This window comes from Furipterus horrens, unplaced genomic scaffold, assembly GCF_987537825.1.
Source record: "Furipterus horrens unplaced genomic scaffold, mFurHor1.1.pri manual_scaffold_4, whole genome shotgun sequence".
Lineage (NCBI taxonomy): Eukaryota > Metazoa > Chordata > Mammalia > Chiroptera > Furipteridae > Furipterus > Furipterus horrens.
The window spans coordinates 12,180,889-12,198,471 of record NW_028327174.1 but is presented as its reverse complement, the minus strand read 5'-3'; the positions used below and the strand labels follow the sequence as shown (position 1 = coordinate 12,198,471).

Sequence of the window (17,583 nt, the reverse complement as noted above, 5' to 3'; positions counted from 1 at the left end):
CTGCGTGGGTTGTAGTTCCAGGTGCAATAGAAGCCACTGGAGGGCTTTAAGCAGAGGAGTGACAAGTTCTGGGCCCACCGGTACTCTTCCTACAGAGTCAGTCAGAGGCATGAAGCTCAGAGTGGCCAAGTGAGACTCCCTCAGGGTCTGGAGCCCCACAGTCACTCAAGTGCTGCCCTCCCCCCTCCCGGACACTGGTCGTCTTCTCGGGGGTCCCGACAGGCTCCTTATCAGTCACTGCAACCAAGGGGGTGTCTTCCTCCCGTCTTCAGATTGCTGTTTGTGAGACTCAGGCACTGTGCTCCCAACTCTTCCCGCCGGGTAACTGCCTCTTGTGTTGGTTTGCAGATCATAAGGCAGCAGTTTCCTCAGTTAACCACCAGAAGACTCGGGACCCGAGGACAGTCCAAGTAAGCACCAAAGCCCTTCCTCCCACGGAGGCCCCAGCCCCAGGCCTTTCTTCCTGAGCTCTGTCTGCGGGCCTGGACGGCAGCCTGTGTCGGCCGGAGCACAGAGGAGCTTCAGACAGCCGGGCCCTCTATCCCAGGACCACGGAGAGATGCTGCCCAGGGCCAGCAGGCCCAGCTGCTTGAAGGAATCTGACTTTTGCCCCCCTGCCTGTAGGCGTCTTTGTAAAACTGTCTTGAGCATTATTTGAAGGAGCTTCTTGGCTTGTTTCCCTGAGTGAATTCTCTGCTCTCCCAGCATCCAGCCAGCCAGAGAGCAACCTGTCCCAATGACCCCTGAGAGGGACATGGGGTGGGAAGGTCCAGCTGACCACTATTTGCTTCACCTTTCCTGTGTGTCAAGTATATGGTGCTAAGTGCTGGGAACACAGGAGCAAACAAGTCACTGCCTTCGTGGAGCATATGTTCTGTAGGGGAGACGGACAGAAAAAGGCAATTCCATTGTGGCAAAGAGGGTTGTCCTAGAGCAGTGGTTCTCAACCTTCCTAATGCCGCGACCCTTTAATACAGTTCCTCATGTTGTGGTGACCCCCAACCATAAAATTAGTTTCGTGGCTACTTCATAACTGTAATTTTGCTACTATTATGAATCGTAATGTAAGTATCTGATATGCAGGATCTATTTTCATTGTTAAAAATTGAACATAATTAACGCATAGCGATTAATCACAAAAACAATATGTAATTACATATGTGTTTTCCGGTGGTCTTAGGCAACCCCGGTGAAAGGGTCTTTCAACCCCCAAAGCGGTCGCGACCCACAGGTTGAGAACTGCTGTCCTAGAGAATAACAACAGGCTCGTGGCCCCGGACAGGCTTTCAGAGGAGATGAGCTGAGGAGTGAGGAGGTGTGTGAACACCTGCCTGCTAGGTGCGAGTCTCTACTGCTCAGCTTTCACTAAAATCTGTATTTATAAGACTTGCCTCAAAGGGTTTTGGACTTTAATAGGCGGTCCATGAGAAAGGCCTGGTGGCCAAGTACGTTTGGTAAGCACTGAGGTTTAAACGGGTTCCTTGATGCAGGACTTCTCAGAACCTTTATTGTGCTAATGCACAAGGTGAGTCCGCTAGAGGATGCCTTATTCGGGAACCTTTCTAAACACTGTGACCATATTAAGTAGCAGGGCAGCACATACTCACTGATAAAAAAAAAACTGAAACTTAAAAAAAAAAAAAAACAAAACCCATAAAGTTATAAGACTTTTGACCAAGGGTTATTCAAAAGCAGCATGTCCAGTCCTGTCCCTTCACTGCCCCTGCTCTTGCCATTCCTGGGCAGCACGTTCCCATCCCCCCACCCAGTAGGGGCTTCACTTTGGAGCCAAGTTAAAGAAAGTGGACGATCAAACTGGGAAAAACCTTCTTTGGTAAAGTTCTGAAAATACCAAGAGTAGTTTATTTGCTGGCCTTGAAGCTCTGGGAGCAATGTCCAAAGATTCACCTAGAAATTTTTTTAGCCAGGGACATTTTGGACTAAGTTTCTCATAATCTTTTCAAGGTGACTACTCTGAAGGACAAATCTTGTTTCCAATGAGAAATTCCAGTATCTGTTTTAAAATGAGGTTTGAGCGCAGCGGTGAGCACCCAAAGGGCAGTTCACAGCGTTGGTTGAACAAATGGATAAGCGGATGGATGGAAGAATGCTGAACGCATGGAAGCAAATTCTTTTTCTCCTGCTCATGGTCTATAGGGTCATTGGCTCCAATACATTGTTGCCCGTTTCCAAGAGTAGGAATAGTAAAGACAGAATGGAAAGGTTCCCCATCCCACAGAAGCTTGGAGAAAGCTTCCCTCTGTCTACATGTGAGAGCCTGGGTTTTTGTTTTTGTGTTTCTCCAACCTCAAGGTTGGCAAATTGGGCGGTACTTCTTTAAAAAATTCCATGTAATCAGTTTCATTGTTTCTTCTCCATGAGGATTCCCCAAGGTTGATCACACCTTCAACCATTTGAAAGGTACTAAGGAGCTCTAGTCTCCAACCTGCCTCTCAGCCTTATAGTAAAAAAAAAGAAAGAAAGAAAGCAAATATGTTTGGACAGAATAAATGGGGATGGGGTTGAGGGCAAGGGGGAGGGATGGCCAGCGGTGAGCGTGTTGACCTGTCCCTCAAAGCTGAAACAGAGAAATTAAGAAGTGATCAGAGCAATAGCTTCCTGTAGTTGTGGATTTTAGCATTATACACTCTGAAAAATCACGAAATGGTCTGATCTGAGTTGTTATTGCGATTTTGATCTTAAGAATTGATGAAGGGGAACTTTGTAACACGAGGGAGGCTTGTAACTGTCTCCCCACGTGAAGGGCCCTTCTGGCGCCACGGACCCTGGCCCCGCCCCCCGCCCCTCTGCCCCCCCCCCCCCACCCCGCCCCGCGGCACTGGCTTGAGCTGCAAAGGCCGTTACGACAGTTGGGAAGTAGAAGGCGCAGAGGACAGATCGGCTCCACACAGAGAGAACTCTCGGAGAACCATACTGACCTAAAATGGACTGGGCGGCCTTGGGAGCGCCTGGGTACTTCATCCCGGGAGGCGTTCAGCTAGAGACGAGATGCCCACTAAGCAGAAATATATCAGAATGGTACCAGGGGGAAGTGGGGGCGGGAGAAGGGAAGGTTCTGTGTGCTGGTCTCTCCCCTCTCCGTGAAGCGTCTCCTGTACCTCAAAATGCTTTCTCACGTGTACCGTGGTGTGACCACCACCAGCCATACTTCTATGAGTAGAGAAGAATAGTTAATATATTGCTGTGTTTCTGAATGCGAGGTCCGCGAGCTCCTTACATCGATATTGCTGTGTGATTGTAAAAATCCCTTCTAGGCCTACTAAATCAGAATCTTTGGGGATGGGGCCTGGGAGTCCATATTTTAATATGTTCTGTAAGGGATTCTCAAACTATATTAATAGTAAGAATCACTGGCTTAGTGGTTAAAAGCACTTTGGAGGTTTAAATCCTGCTTCTACCACTAACTCACTAGGTGATCTCGGGTGTGTTGTTTAAACTTTGTGGGCCATGGTTCCCTAGTCTGTAAAATGGGGATCATAATGAGTCCCAGCCTCATGGCTCTTGTGAGGTTAAGTAAGGCAATGTGCATACAGCACTTAGCGCCTTGTGGGCTGCTGTGATGGGTATCCCATTGACAGAAGCAAATAAGAGAGTCCCTCCAGCCACCGGGGATCATTGGACTGGGAATATAACACAGGTGCTTAACCCAGTAGGATAGTTGATCTCAAACTGGTGTGCACCTGAATGACCTGGGATGCCTGTTTCAGTGCTGACCCTTGGGCCCCAGTCCCATGTTCTGAATCAGTCGGTCTAGGAGGTCTAGGAAGGGGCCTAGGCGTCTGTGCTTTCGTTATGCTCCATGAATGGCTCTGACAAACGTCGAAGTTTATGATACGGCCCTGCAGTGGTATGAGTGCAGCAGAGAGACTTTGCGGTGGAGCTGACCTGTGTGGTCTTCCCTGAAAGAGCTGTAGAACCTTGAGCTAATTAAGCTTTCTTGCCTCCATTTTCTCATCTGAAAAAAAGACTGTAATAATCCCCATTTCACAGTATTCTTTTACAGATTGATGGTGTGTAAAGTACTTTGCAAAGTGCCTAGCACAGATCAAGCGCTCAATAGGTTGTAGCTAAAATCTAAAATCTGAACAAAATGTAGCCTCTATCCACTAGTCTTAATTGAAAATATCGCTATCAGTAAGCCCATTTAAGTTAATAAAAAGTCTGGTCTTTATTTTCTATTTAGTGTCAACAGAAGCACTGAATTTATCTTTTGGAAGATCCAGTTCTTTAAGCTCATCATTTATCGATTAAGAAAAACTTGGTGGTCTTCAGTCAAGATAACACCCTTCTTCTTGGGTCCTCAGAGTAGGGGAGACCCGAGTGCTGTGTCCCCGGGATCACACTTGGCTAAGATATAAGAGACCAAGTACAAGTGGAAATCCTTTTCTTCCCCTTTTCTGCTTTGCAAAGTATTTGACTTAACATTTTCTGTAGGAGGCAATTTTGGTTATTTTTACCTGTGTGATTGATGGCTGGCAACATGGAACTTTGGTTCAATTCTAGATTTCAGAGATGTCAAGCCGTACAGGAGAGTTAACTCTTCTAGCCCCTGGAGGGTGGGCCCGGTCACTGCTGGTCTCGGGCACGCCCGCTCAGGAAACCCACCTGATAACTGTGCCCGTGGCTTTCCCCTTCTGTGTCCCAGGTACCATTACTACGGCATTGCAGTGAAGGAGAGCTCCCAATATTATGATGTGATGTATTCCAAGAAGGGAGCTGCCTGGGTGAGCGAGACGGGCAAGAAAGAAGTGAGCAAACAGACGGTGGCCTATTCTCCCCGGTCCAAACTCGGAACGTTGCTGCCGGAGTTTCCAAATGTCAAAGATCTAAATCTGCCGGCTAGCCTGCCTGAGGAGAAGGTGACTACGTCTGAAATGTTACTGGGAGAGGGTGGTTTCTCTCTTTCTTTTTCACACAACACACACACACACACACACATACACTTTAATTGCGAAACAGGGAGTTTAAAAATATAAAGCTAGAAATCTGAATCAAGTATGGACTTTAATTAATAATAATCTGTCAGTCCATTCTTTATGACAAATGTACCATATTGATATAAGATGTTAACAATAGAGGTAACTGGGCATGGGGGTATGTGGGAAGTCCCTGCAGTATCTGCAGAACTTTACTACAAATCTAATATTATTCTAAAATAAAAAGTTATTTATCTAACCTACCTATCTACCTAACTACCCACCAACCAACCTACCTACCATCTATGATGTTACACTGTCTCATTTCACAAAGGAAGGACCCCTCTTCTCTAGATTGCTTTTTTACGGGATAAAGTGTATTTTCCTATGTGCTGTAGGGGATATGGTGAAATCATAGTTTTGTAGACAAAAAAAAAAGGTTTTATAGGTATAGTGTCTTATCCCATAACTTTAAAATTCTTGGATAAGAGGAGCTGGAGAGAAAATTCTTTTGCCAAGTAGATTCCAGAGGATTTCTAATGTTCTCTTCGTAATTTTGGCAGAAGCACCTCTTCTTATAAATACACACTAGGTTTTAAATTTCCAATATCTCAGCTGATGAGGAGAGTTTAATTCAAGAAGCCCTACTGAGCTGTCCTATGTGCCAGGCACCGTGCTGACTGCTGGACACACAAGCATGGATGACGAGCCATTTTATTTTCCCAGAGCCCACAGTTCCAGCGGGTGAGAAGGGGGAACAGAGGGAGAAGCCTGCGTTTTCCGTGCCAAGGGTGAATGTGCTGACAGAGAAGCACTCGGTGCTGTGTGAGCACAGAGGAGGGTCGGCAAGCATCCCCTGATAAACACGAGTCTCACTGGAGCCAGGCAGGATGAGTAGGAGTGAGGTGGACCTCATCCCCTCCTCAGGGAATAAATGACTTGAAAACTGAAATTCCGAGGGCAGCAGTAATGTCTATTAATGTATTCCTTTATTGTTGATCCTCCCCCCCCCCACAGGTTTCTACCTTTATTATGATGTACAGAACACACTGTCAGAGAATACTGGACACTGTAATAAGAGCCAACTTTGATGAGGTAGGTCAATAAGTGTTGAGCTGTGAATGCTCTTATTAAAATATTATAATAAAACTAGCTCCTATTTCATGAGCCCCCGCTCGGGCCAGGCCTTCTGGAAGCCCTTGACACACATTATTAGCTCCCTTAATCCTCATAGTGATCCTAGGAACCAGGCGCTGTTTTTATCCCCACTTCATGGATCTTCTGTGTGAAGAGCAGTCGGCATGGCCTTTTCCTGGATCTAACCAGTGAGCTGCGTCCTGCCTGATGGGCCGACTAGAGCAGCGGTTCTCAACCTGTGGGTCGCGACCCTTTCGGGAGTCGAACGACCCTTTCACAGGGGTCGCCTAAGACCATCGGAAAACACATATGTAATTACATATTGTTTTTGTGATTAATCACTGTGCTTTAATTATGTTCAATTTGTAACAATGAAAATACATCCTGCATATCAGATATTTACATTATGATTCATAACAGTAGCAAAATTACAGTTATGAAGTAGCCACGAAAATAATTTTATGGTTGGGGGGTCCCCACTACATGAGGAACTGTATTAAAGGGTCGCGGCATTAGGAAAGTTGAGAACCGCTGGACTAGGGAGACAGTTTTGGCAGAGTATCATTACAGCCAGAATGATAGATTCAGAAAAACTAAAGGAGAGCATTCCTGGATTTTGGATTTAGTGTTTCCCGAGGCTCATCTGCAGCGGTGCACTTGGGGCCGGTTACCCTCCAGCCTCAGGGTCTGGTCCGCATGTCTACCAGCTCCTGCCAGTGGGGGCCTGACACAGATAATCCAGGAAAGTTACTTTAAATAATCACTTGCAATCATTTGCCTCTGATGATTTCACCACTATGCTTGCAAACCGTCCGAACTTCTTCCTTATGTCTAGTAATAAGTTCCCATTTGTTAAAGGCCTCCGAGATACCAGGCATTTTATATAAGTAATCTGATTTCATTCTAATGATAGGCAGGCCTCGTTATCTCCATTTTATAAAAGGCTGATAACGCTCATGTATTTAGTCCTGAGCTCCAGATTCAATTGACATGTAAGTTGACATGGGCGAACCAGACTACTGACTTTCTGCCCCAAACCTGTTTTCCACGTCTCAGCTTAACACCATCACCCACCCAGGTGCTCAGGCCACAGACCTTGATCCTTCTCTCTCCCTCACCCTTCACATCCAGTCTGACAGGAGGACCTGTCAGCTCTGCCTCCAGGGAGAAACCCTGTCCATTTCACATCTAACTTCCCCGTATCAGCTCGGAAGCTTTGCACTGTTCCCCCGCCCCCACCTTCTCTTCCTTCTCACTCCCAGGAACCAGTACCTTTGGACACTGAAGGGTCTCAAATGCAGAGAGTAGGAAGGGCAGTCAGAACGGGATGAAACGCCCTCTGACCAATGGCGGCTCTGGAGACTGAGTGCCGATCGGGGCCCCCTGTGTCTCATGAACAGATGCCTGCGGGAGACGCTGAGTTTCCACAGATTTGTTTGAACACACACAGCCACCGATCCTTCCCAGAATTTCTGCTAGAAATTGACTGCTCATATAACAAAAGAGTAGGGCTGTACACAAGGAGAGCTTAGGAAGGCAAATGAACTCAGAATCTACCAAATCTTAGGAATCAGTTGGGCAGAGCTTCCTCCTCAGAGCTGGAAAGGCAGGCAGGGGGCCCAGGACCCAGCCAGAGGCCAACACCAGGGGACGAGCTGGGGTCAGGGCACAGCAGAGGCTCTCTGGAGGGCAAGCACCTTGCCCAGAAGGTGTGGCCGTCTCAAAGCCCAGCCAGACAACCATCAGCCACCAGGTGTCCCAATGATAGGTGAGCAAAGCCACAGTGGGGATTCTGGCTGGGTGACATTCAGAACTTAGGCAAGGGTGTGTCACAGGCTTAGGACACTCCACTGATTTCTTGGGCTCACAGTGGTAGAGCCTCCATGATGTAATGATAATAATAGCTAACCTTCATTAAGCATCTACTACGCACTAAGCTCTATAATAAGTTCTTTTAAGGAATCGACCAAAACCTATGCAGTAAGTACTATTTTTATTCCCATTTCACATGTAAGGAAACTGAGGTGTGGGGATATTACACCTCTCGTTGGTCCTGGGGCCAGGACTGGAGCCCTGGAAGGCAATCTTCACTCATCTGGATTGCCTTCGTTTTCATTTTCAATCGGGATGAAAATTTTGCCATACTTCCACTGTCATGGAATTAATAGAGCTGTGACTGGAGTTTCACAATGTACAAACTGACTTCATTCGCCACTTTGAACATGTCTTTGGCAATTACCATTTTCCCTCTCGGAAGTCAGGGGACATGTTTTTCTTCCCATTCCTCATCCCCCTCCCTCCAAGCCTCCCATCCAACATTGACACCAGGAAGTCCAGGCAGGCCACGAAGTTGGAGCAGTCTGTTCTCTGAGGCTGAGATCAGGTTGCCAGGCGGGGGTCAGGTAGCCGGGTGAGGGGAAAACAAGACCCTATTCCTCAGAGGGGCATGAAGGGCACAGCAGGCCACCAGACCAGGGGCAGGAGCAGGAAACTGGAAAATGGGTGGCAGTTCAGGGAGAGACAGGGGTCTCAGGAGTGGGGTAGAAGCCCAGTTACTGTGTGAAGAACAAACTAGCCACGAGACGGATGGTGGAGAGACAGGCAGACGTGAGCTCTACGTCATCCAATCCCCGACTTGCTGACTGACTTTGGACAAATAGGTTCATGTCCCTGCAAAATGGGAGTAATGATTCTCAGCTGTAGTCGTATTGTGAGTATTAAGAGAGCATATGCAAAGTACCTGGCACATAGTAGGCACTCTATAAATCAAGCGAATGGCAATAATAGTACCATCTCCAAAATATTAGGCTGGGGTCCTAAATTCTCTCCTGCATTGGGTCAGGGTTCCTCGGGGGAACCAGGGGTGTGGGTAATGCTGTAGGTGGGGAGAGTGCCCTTATCTTGTCCCACCCCACCACCCCCTCCTGTGCTCTCCCCCTGACCCCCAGCTCACACACTAAAAGACACAGGTGTTGGGGGCCATCAGGGGCCTCCCTGCTTTGAACATCCACTCTACCATCTGTTCAGCAGCAATTCAGCCTGGGTTCCTGCTGTCATTGTATTACTAATACCTCCACGTTCAAGGGCCTGCTATATTTCTGTTCTCCGCCAGTGCTTGGGTTGCAGCAGCACGTAGCTTACTGCCCAGACATCACCATCTGGCATCCCATAATGGCACCAGTAGGCCAGGGCTCTCCGGAAGAATGCAGGAATTTGGAGAGAAAGAGGCCCTGGTACTTGATCCAGTTTTTGGCACGCAGGTTTGAGTCAGGAGATTTTTGTTTGTGGTACCTACTCTCTTCCCTTCCAGATGTGTTCCTCTTGACAGCAACTCACACACCGTTCCCTCCTTTTCAGATCACCCAGGGGGCCCCGGGGCACCAACAGGCCCCCCAAATAGTCAATTTTAGTAACCTGAGCTTTTTAAAAACAATATCCCACCTTCGCTTCCTTAAACTCTCCCCAGACCACAGTAAAGACAAAGGGGCTGATGGGTTAATGTGCTAACCCTCTCCCAGGGCAGACTAGACCCCAGGCTGCCAGGCCCCATGGTTATGTGGCAGTGGGTGTGCCACACAGGTGGTCAGGACCTTCCCGGGCCTCCTGAGCCGCACCAGGCTGGGGTGGCCTTGAGTGGGTCCCACGGCTCTGACGGGAGGGCCCTGTGTGACCTCATGCTTCTTCTCTTTGGGGGTCTGCACAGGTTCAAAGTTTCCTTCTGCACTTTTGGCAAGGGATGCCACCCCACATGCTGCCCGTGCTGGGCTCCTCCACGGTGGTGAACATCGTTGGCGTGTGCGACTCCATCCTCTACAAAGCAATCTCGGGAGTGCTGATGCCCACCGTGCTGCAGGCGTTACCTGACAGGTGGGCACACTTCTTCTCTTCTCCCTGCATGGCTGGTCCCCAGTAGTTACTGTGACTCTAATCATGCGCTGTCTGGTGGTCTCCCTGATGGAGACCAGTAATATTACACTTTTAAGTTAAATTTTTGAAAAAATGGTTTAAGATTCAAAATCTATAATATGGCACACAGTGAAAAGTTTCCCCTCATTGTTTCTTCAGACACTCAGATACCCTCCCCAGAGAATCAAATATAATCACGTTCTTGGGGGTCTGTCCATACATGCTATGCACCTGTAACCAATGCATGCACATGGTATACTTTTTCTCACCGAAATCATGATACACTATATGTACTCTTCTGTACCTTGCTTTAAAAAAATCTTGGAGATGATTTTGGGCACGCCCATCCAGAGCACTCTCCACTGTGCTTCATGCTGCCCTGTGCCCTGCGGAGTACACCATGGAGCAGTTCACAGGACTCCCTTTCCCCAGGCTTCCATCTGAGGTCCACCCATGGGAGAGAGGGGGGTGGTCAGGAGGGAGATCAGAGAGAGGGAAGAGTGGGGAGTCAGGAGATGGACTCTCTGCCTCTCTCTCTGTGAGGTCGCCTTGGGCTGGCCATGTCCCTCCATGGGGCTCGGCCGCCTTCCAGGCTGTCCTTTGGGCATGCAGGTGGGTCAGAGCCCCCAAAGCCCAGGTTGAAGCAAGTCTCCCTTATGCGTTCCTCTTTGCCTAGCTGCACCTTTATGACTTGCCCCTCGTAAATAAACTCTCGTATTTTGAGTGGCATTTGTTTACTCTTGAGACTGTTACAGAGAGCATTCGACATCGGTCGGTAAGGAGCTTTGTTTTCTTTTTTAAACCTGCATACTGTTCCACGGTATTGAATTTAATCAGTTGTCTTAAGGTTTCCAGTCTTGTCCTACTACAAGCAGTGCTGTGGTGAATCATGTTTCAAGTACTTCCTTCTACGTGATGAAATGCACTCGTTTCCGAGGGTTGCAGTAACAAAGGGCCACACACTGGCTGGTGTAAAATAACAGAAATTCAGTCCCTCGCAGTTTTGGAGGCCAGATGTCTGAACGTCAGGCGTTGGCAGGGTTGGTTCGTGCCGGAGACTCGGAGGGAGGATCCATCCAGTCCATGTGTCTCCCAGCTTCTGGTGGCTGCTGCCCGTCCTTGGTGTGCCTTGGCTTGTAGGCGCATCCCTCCAGAGTCTGCCTCCGTCTTTATATCGACTGCCACTCTGTGTGGCCCGCTGTCTCTTATAAAGACGCATCATCGGATTTAAGGCCCACCCATCTCAATGAGATCCTTAATTTAATTACTTCTGCAAAGGCCCTTTTTCTAAAAGAATCATCTTCACAGGTTCTGGGAAGACATATGAGCATATTTGGGGAACTACCATCCTAATACACGGAGTATATGTGCAGGATATATTCCTATGGGGCTGAATTCCTGGTTCAGAGGACATGGGACTTAAACTCTTCTCAGTATACTTTTAATTTGCACTTCTCTTGTGATGAGTGAAGTTGAATATACCTTCATATCTTTAAGAATGATTTCTGTTTTCTTAACCCATGAATTCTCTGTTCTTATCCTGTTTTTCTATTTGGTAGTTGATGTTTTACTGATTGACTTTTAGTAGCTCTTTATTTATTAGGGATATTAGCCATTTATAATGAGTTGCAAGTATTCTTTCATTTTGTCCTTGTGATATAGAAAATATATTTGTGCAGTTGAATTTGTCAGTCCTTGTTTTTATGGTTTCTGGGTTGTGTATCATAGTTTTAGAGGCTCCCCCATTCTAGTTATAAAGTGACTTCGCCACTTAACTTTATGGTTTAATTTTGTATTTTTTGCTCAATTTGGATGTCAGCCTGGTGTAAGATGTACAGTGTAGCTTTGTCTTTTCCCCCAGCAGTGATCCTGTTTTCCGAATACCAGCTGTTAGTTATCCCACCTTTTGTTCACAAATCTGGGATGCCTTCTCTTTATATAGTAAATTTTATAGGTATTTGGGGTTATTTCTAGACCTCCTGTTCTATACCAATATTAATATATTGCTATATATTTATGTTCCAGGGTTTCTCTGTTTTAAGTTTTGTACTTTTGAGCTTATTTTAATATTTGGTAGGGCAAGCTTTTAGAATTTTCCTTAAAAAATTTCCTGTTATCGGCACTTGTTTTTCCATATGAAATACTTTGGCATCAGTTTGTCTATTTAAATGCATATATAACATACATACATATATGTACCTTTATAGGGGTTACATTACATTTACAGAACAATCAGGAGGATTATATCTTTATTACAATATATTAAGAATTCCTAACAGAGAACATGGCTTGCATTGCCATTTATTCTGATCTTCAATTTTGTGGCCTTCAGGAGTGCCATAAATTTTCAAAATAGAAATCTTGGACATTTTTAAAGTTAAATTTATTCTTAGATATTTGTTTTTGTTGTTATTATAAATGCGGTCTTTTCCTTTATATCTCTTGGCTGATGGTTGTTTATGTATATGAAAGCTTTTAATATCTGTGTTTTATATTTGTACCTAATCATGTTAAACTTAATTCTTATTGTTGTATTCCCTTCTTGAGTTTCTCTTAAATTTTTCTGGTTTATAATTATATTATCTAAAATACAGATAATTCTACATTTTCTAATTTTTATATCTCTTATTTATTTCTCTTGGACAATTATGTTGGCTTATACCTCAAGAACATGTTAAAGCTCTTGACTTTAATGAGAATACATCTAGTGTTTTTTCTGCATTAAACCTGATGCTGGCTTTTGGGTTAAGACTGATATATTTTATCATGGTAAGGAATGTCTATCTCTTCTTAATTCATTAAACATTTTGTGAAGATTGGTTGTTGAATATTATCTGATGCCTTTCATCTCCTATAGAAATGATAATATTATCCATCTCCTAATATGAATCATTCTTACATTTCTAGAACAGAGCCCACTTACAGTATATTATTTTCTTTAATGTGTCGCAGGATTTTATTTGCTAATTCTTTAGTTAGGTTTTCTGCATAAAAAGTCATCAATGAGATTGGCCTGCAATTTTATTTTTGTGTTTAATTTTTGTCAGTTGTTGGTATCCTTTTTTATTTTTTATTTTTTGGTTTGGTTTGGGGTATTTTGCTTCATAAAAGGAATCTGGAAGCTTCCCACCTTGTTTGCTCAAGGTCTGAAGCAGTTTAAATAGCAATGAAATTATTTGCTCTTGCAGATTACATAGAATTAATCCTGCCTTTGAAGACATCTGGGCCTTGTGTTTTGTGGGGGTAAATCTTCAAAAATTGTCTTTTTGTTTTCCTGTAGTAATTGGTCAGTTTAGATTTTCTATCTTCTCTGAGATTAAGTTTTGGTAAATTATATTGGCCTAGAAAATTATCCTTTTTTTCCAGATCTTTAAATTTATTTGCTTAGGGTTGAACAAAATGGGTTCGTACATTCACTGACTTTCTTCTGTGTCTGTGATTGTTTCTGCTTTACTACATTTTTAGTTTGTGTGGTTGTGCTTTCTGCCATTTCTTTGTAGTTAGGTTACCTCGTTTTATTTTTTCCAGGGAAAAACCGCTGGGATATACTTATTGATGCTATTATTTTTCTAATATATTAATAACTGGTGCTATTTTACTAACTCATTTCTTTTCCTTTCTGAAGTTTACTCTGCTGTTCATTTACTCAACAAATATTTATTGAGTGCTTCCTCTCCACCAGTCCCAATTCTGGGAGCTTGAGTTATAGCGGTCACACCCCTCCCCCCATCAAGTTAACCAAAAAAATAGATGCCTGATTTATTTACACTCTTTACCCTTGTTTAGTAGCCTAAGTATTTCAGGCTTAGATTTTTCTTTGAGCACTATTTTAGCTGTATCCCATAGATTTTGATATGTAATATTTTAATAATTGTTATTTTCTAAATGTTTTTCAACTTTGGTTTGGAGTTCCTCTTTGTCCTAAGAACTTAAAAAAAAAAAAAAAAAAAAAACAATAAAAACCACTTTTAAATATCCACTTGTTAGGAGCTAGTGTTTTCTGGTTGTGTTATTTTATCTTTTATTGCTTTGTGATTAGAGACTGTTTCTGAACTATTCTTTTGAGACTTAGGTTTTCTTTGTTGTCTAACATTGGTCATTTTTCCTACACTTGAAAAGAAGCAGCACTCTGTCTTCAATGCACAGACTTTGACACACTATGTGGATTTGGACCAACCTTGTTGTTGTTTTAGTTCTGAGACATCTTCTCGCTCAGAAGTTGAATAAAAGTGGTGAGAGTGGGCACATGTGTCTTCTTTCTGATCTTAGAGGAAAAGCTTCCAGCTTTGCCCCCCTGAGTCTGATGTTAGCTATGGGTCTGTCAAAACTGGCCTTTGTTATGTTGTGGTATGTTCCAGCTCTACCCACTTTTTTTTAAAATCATAAATGGAAATTGAATTTTGTCAAATGCTTCTCCTCCATCTGCTGAAACAACCATGTGATATCTATCCTTTGTTTTGTTGATGTGTTGAGTCCTACTGATTGAGTTAGAGGCATCGAACTCCAGCCTTGCATCCCTGGAGTAAATCTCACTTGATCACAGTAAATGGTTCTTTTAATGTACGTGGAACTCGGTGGGCTGATATTTTGTTGAGAATCTTTGCATCATGTTCATTAGGAATATTGGCCTCTCATTTTCCTTTTTGGTACTGTTTTTGTCTAGTTTAGGTATCAGACTAATGTTGGCCTTAGCAAATGAGTTTGGAAACATTCCTTTGTTTTCAATTTTTTTGGCTGATTAGAGAATAGGTATTAATTCTTCTTTAAGTTCTGGGTAGAATTCACCTGTGAAACTATCTGGTCCTGGGCTTTTGTTTTTTGAGAGTTTTTGATTACTGATTAAATTTTGTACTAGTAACTGATCTGTTAAAGTTTTCTGTTTATTCTTGATTCAGTCTTAGAAGATTGTATGTTTCTAGGAACTTGGCCATTTCTACTAGGTTGTCCAATTGTTGGCATATAATTGTAGTATTCTGTAAGGCATCCTTGTATTTCCATGGTGTCGGTTATAACTTCTTTTGCATTTCTGATTTTATTTATGTGAGCCCTGTCTTCTTTTTTTCTTGTTAAGTCTAGCTAAAGGTTTATAAATTTTATCTTTTCAAAGAGCCAGCTCTTAGCTTCCTTGTATTTTTAGTCTTTATTTCTACTTTGATCTTTAGCATTTCCTTCTACTAACTTTGGGCTTTGTTCTTCTTTTAGTTCCTTTAGGGCATAATCATAGTTATTTTAAATTCCCTGTTTGATAGTCTGGTTCAGTTGATTGCTTTATCTCTTAAGAGTGGGTTCTTTTCCTTTTCTATGTGTGTCTTTGACAATTTTATATTGACAGCCAAACGGTGTGTGGAACAGTGCAAACTGGGGTTAATGTTGTAGTGTTTATGCCTGGAGAGGAGCATGCCTTTTCTTCTCCTAGGCTCTCAATATGAGGAACTGAGTCATGTTACTCAAGAGTTCATTGGGTTTGGGTCTTGCTGTTGCTATGGTTACCTCTGGTATACCAGCAGATTCAAATTATTTGGGGGTACCTTGTGTTGAGGTTGGAAATTCGCTTATTGAGGGTTTTTTCTCAACGTTACTGCTACATCCTCAGCTTTAGGTCTTCCCAGTGAACCTCTACTACACTTGGTAGCCTGTTTGGGGCTGGGGTGAGGGCAGGCGGGTTTTCTGTTAGCCTGACTCAGTCTTACGTGAGCCCTGTGGTTTTTGGCAATCAGAGTTGGGCGTTTTCAGGGATCATGTCCCACCCCAGAGGTAAATCTCTAATAGTCTGAGCCCAGGATGGTGTCCACCAAGCTTAGAAACTTCCTTTTTATCCTCCCCCCACTTGCAGTGAGCCTCCCTGTGCCCCAGGTCAGCAGCATTTTCTGCCCTTCCCCTAGCCACTTGAGGCTTCTGCTCCATGCGGGAGAGAGGTCCTGGTCGGGCTTCATGCTTTTCCCACAGCAATGACTGCTTCCCTCCTCCAGGCGTGCACCTCAGAGACGGGCCTTCTCCATTCTCTCTCCTGACCCCTGTCTTTGTCAAGAGCATCTGGCTAGGTCCATGGAGAGCTTGTGAATAGAAGTAAACTTCCTTTGCATCTGTGGCTCCCAGAGTTCCCCATACTCTCATGCTATTGGCCTTTAGCAATTTCAGCTGAATGCCTTTTCCCTGGGTGTGGGATGTCCTGCTTTCCTCCCTCCAGCACAGCGGAGCCAGTTCCCAAGTCCCCCTCTCTTTGAAGGTGCCTGTCTTTCTATAAATTTCAGGCCAGGTTGTGTGACCTCAGCTCTCTGATGGGTTAACTGAAAGTTATAATTTTGTAGCTTATCTGGTGGGAAACTCTCTTTCCCATTTTCCACATTCTTGGTGGAACAGAAACACACCTAAGCGGGCCAACAAAGGTTACCTGCATGTGGGATTATGGTCCAATTCTAGTGTCACGCTTTTACGCATTTTTCAGGTGTTCTGCATTAAGACTGGATTATTTTTATAATTATATGTATAAGCATAGACTTACACAAAACTATACATATGTGTTTAATGAATATGCGTGTGTGTGTATGGCTTATATATCTGGACCCTTTTAGATTTTGACTTATTACATTCTTTTTTTCACATTGATCAAGTGAACTAGATCATGGCTAAATCTCTGCTTCCATTTTACTAAGAAGGTGTGTCCTGAGGGATTGGGAAACCTTTAAAGAGAGCTTCACGTACTGCTAATACGGCTTAATAGGTGTTACACACACAAGGCGTTCATAGTTTATTATAAAGCAGTTTGTGGGGTGCAAATGAAATAGTGCCGCCCTGCCTTCTTCTCTATAATTGCCTTGTTTTTATAGATGGGAAAGTTGAAGCTGAAAAGCTGAAATAACTTGTCCACTCTCACCTGCAAATAAATGAAACAGCCAGGACTCAAATATTCATTCATTCCTCAGACAAATGTCTGTTGATTACTACACAGTGCTAGGTCCTGGAATACTGCATTGCTGAAGACAAGCATGCCCCTGCCCTCACTGAGCTTACAGTCTGCCAGAGAAGACAATCCTTTAACATTACATAGTTAACTAATTACCAGAATGATCTTTGCCTTATAAATCCAGCACCTTTTCCTTTAAATCAGGAAGACAAAGCTATTCAGAAGACCAAAGTTCATCTGACAGCTGATTTTTCAGCTGTTGGCATTCATTCTCCCCTCACACTTGTTTGCGTGCCTTCTGGGTGCCAGGCCCTGGGCTTGGCCAGGGGTGGAAATGGCAATCAGCTCTAGAGTCCTCCCAGCCCTGCAGGCCCAGGACGGGCACAGCTCCCAGCTCACCAGCTCAGACCCACCTGCGCCTTCCTTTCCAGCTCTGCAAGGCATACTGAAATATACTTTCAGGTGAATAAGTGACAAATAACAGAGATAACCATGCGTTGTGCATTTCTATTTGTAAGAAAGGTAGATCATGCTCAGACTTGGGCTCCGCACCTCTTGTGACCTGCCAAGGGAGGCTGGCACAGTGGTGGCTAATAACGACTGGCTTAGCAGAAGTAAGAAGGCATGCTTGTGGCGGGGGGGGGGGAGGTGGATGGACAGGGAGGATAAGATATCAATGAAACGAAGAGAAGACTGAGA

General features: G+C 44.4%; 1 protein-coding gene across 1 annotated transcript in view; it reads left to right on the top strand.

The window, feature by feature from the left end:
• RFX4 (regulatory factor X4) overlaps positions 1–17,583 on the top strand; it is a 133,706-nt gene that overhangs the window by 66,685 nt on the left and 49,438 nt on the right. The window contains exons 5-8 of the mRNA XM_090272568.1: positions 349–410; positions 4,667–4,880; positions 5,955–6,032; positions 9,778–9,941. Of these exons, the coding sequence (XP_090128694.1) occupies positions 349–410; positions 4,667–4,880; positions 5,955–6,032; positions 9,778–9,941 (518 nt within the window). The remainder of the gene's footprint in view (positions 1–348; positions 411–4,666; positions 4,881–5,954; positions 6,033–9,777; positions 9,942–17,583) is intronic.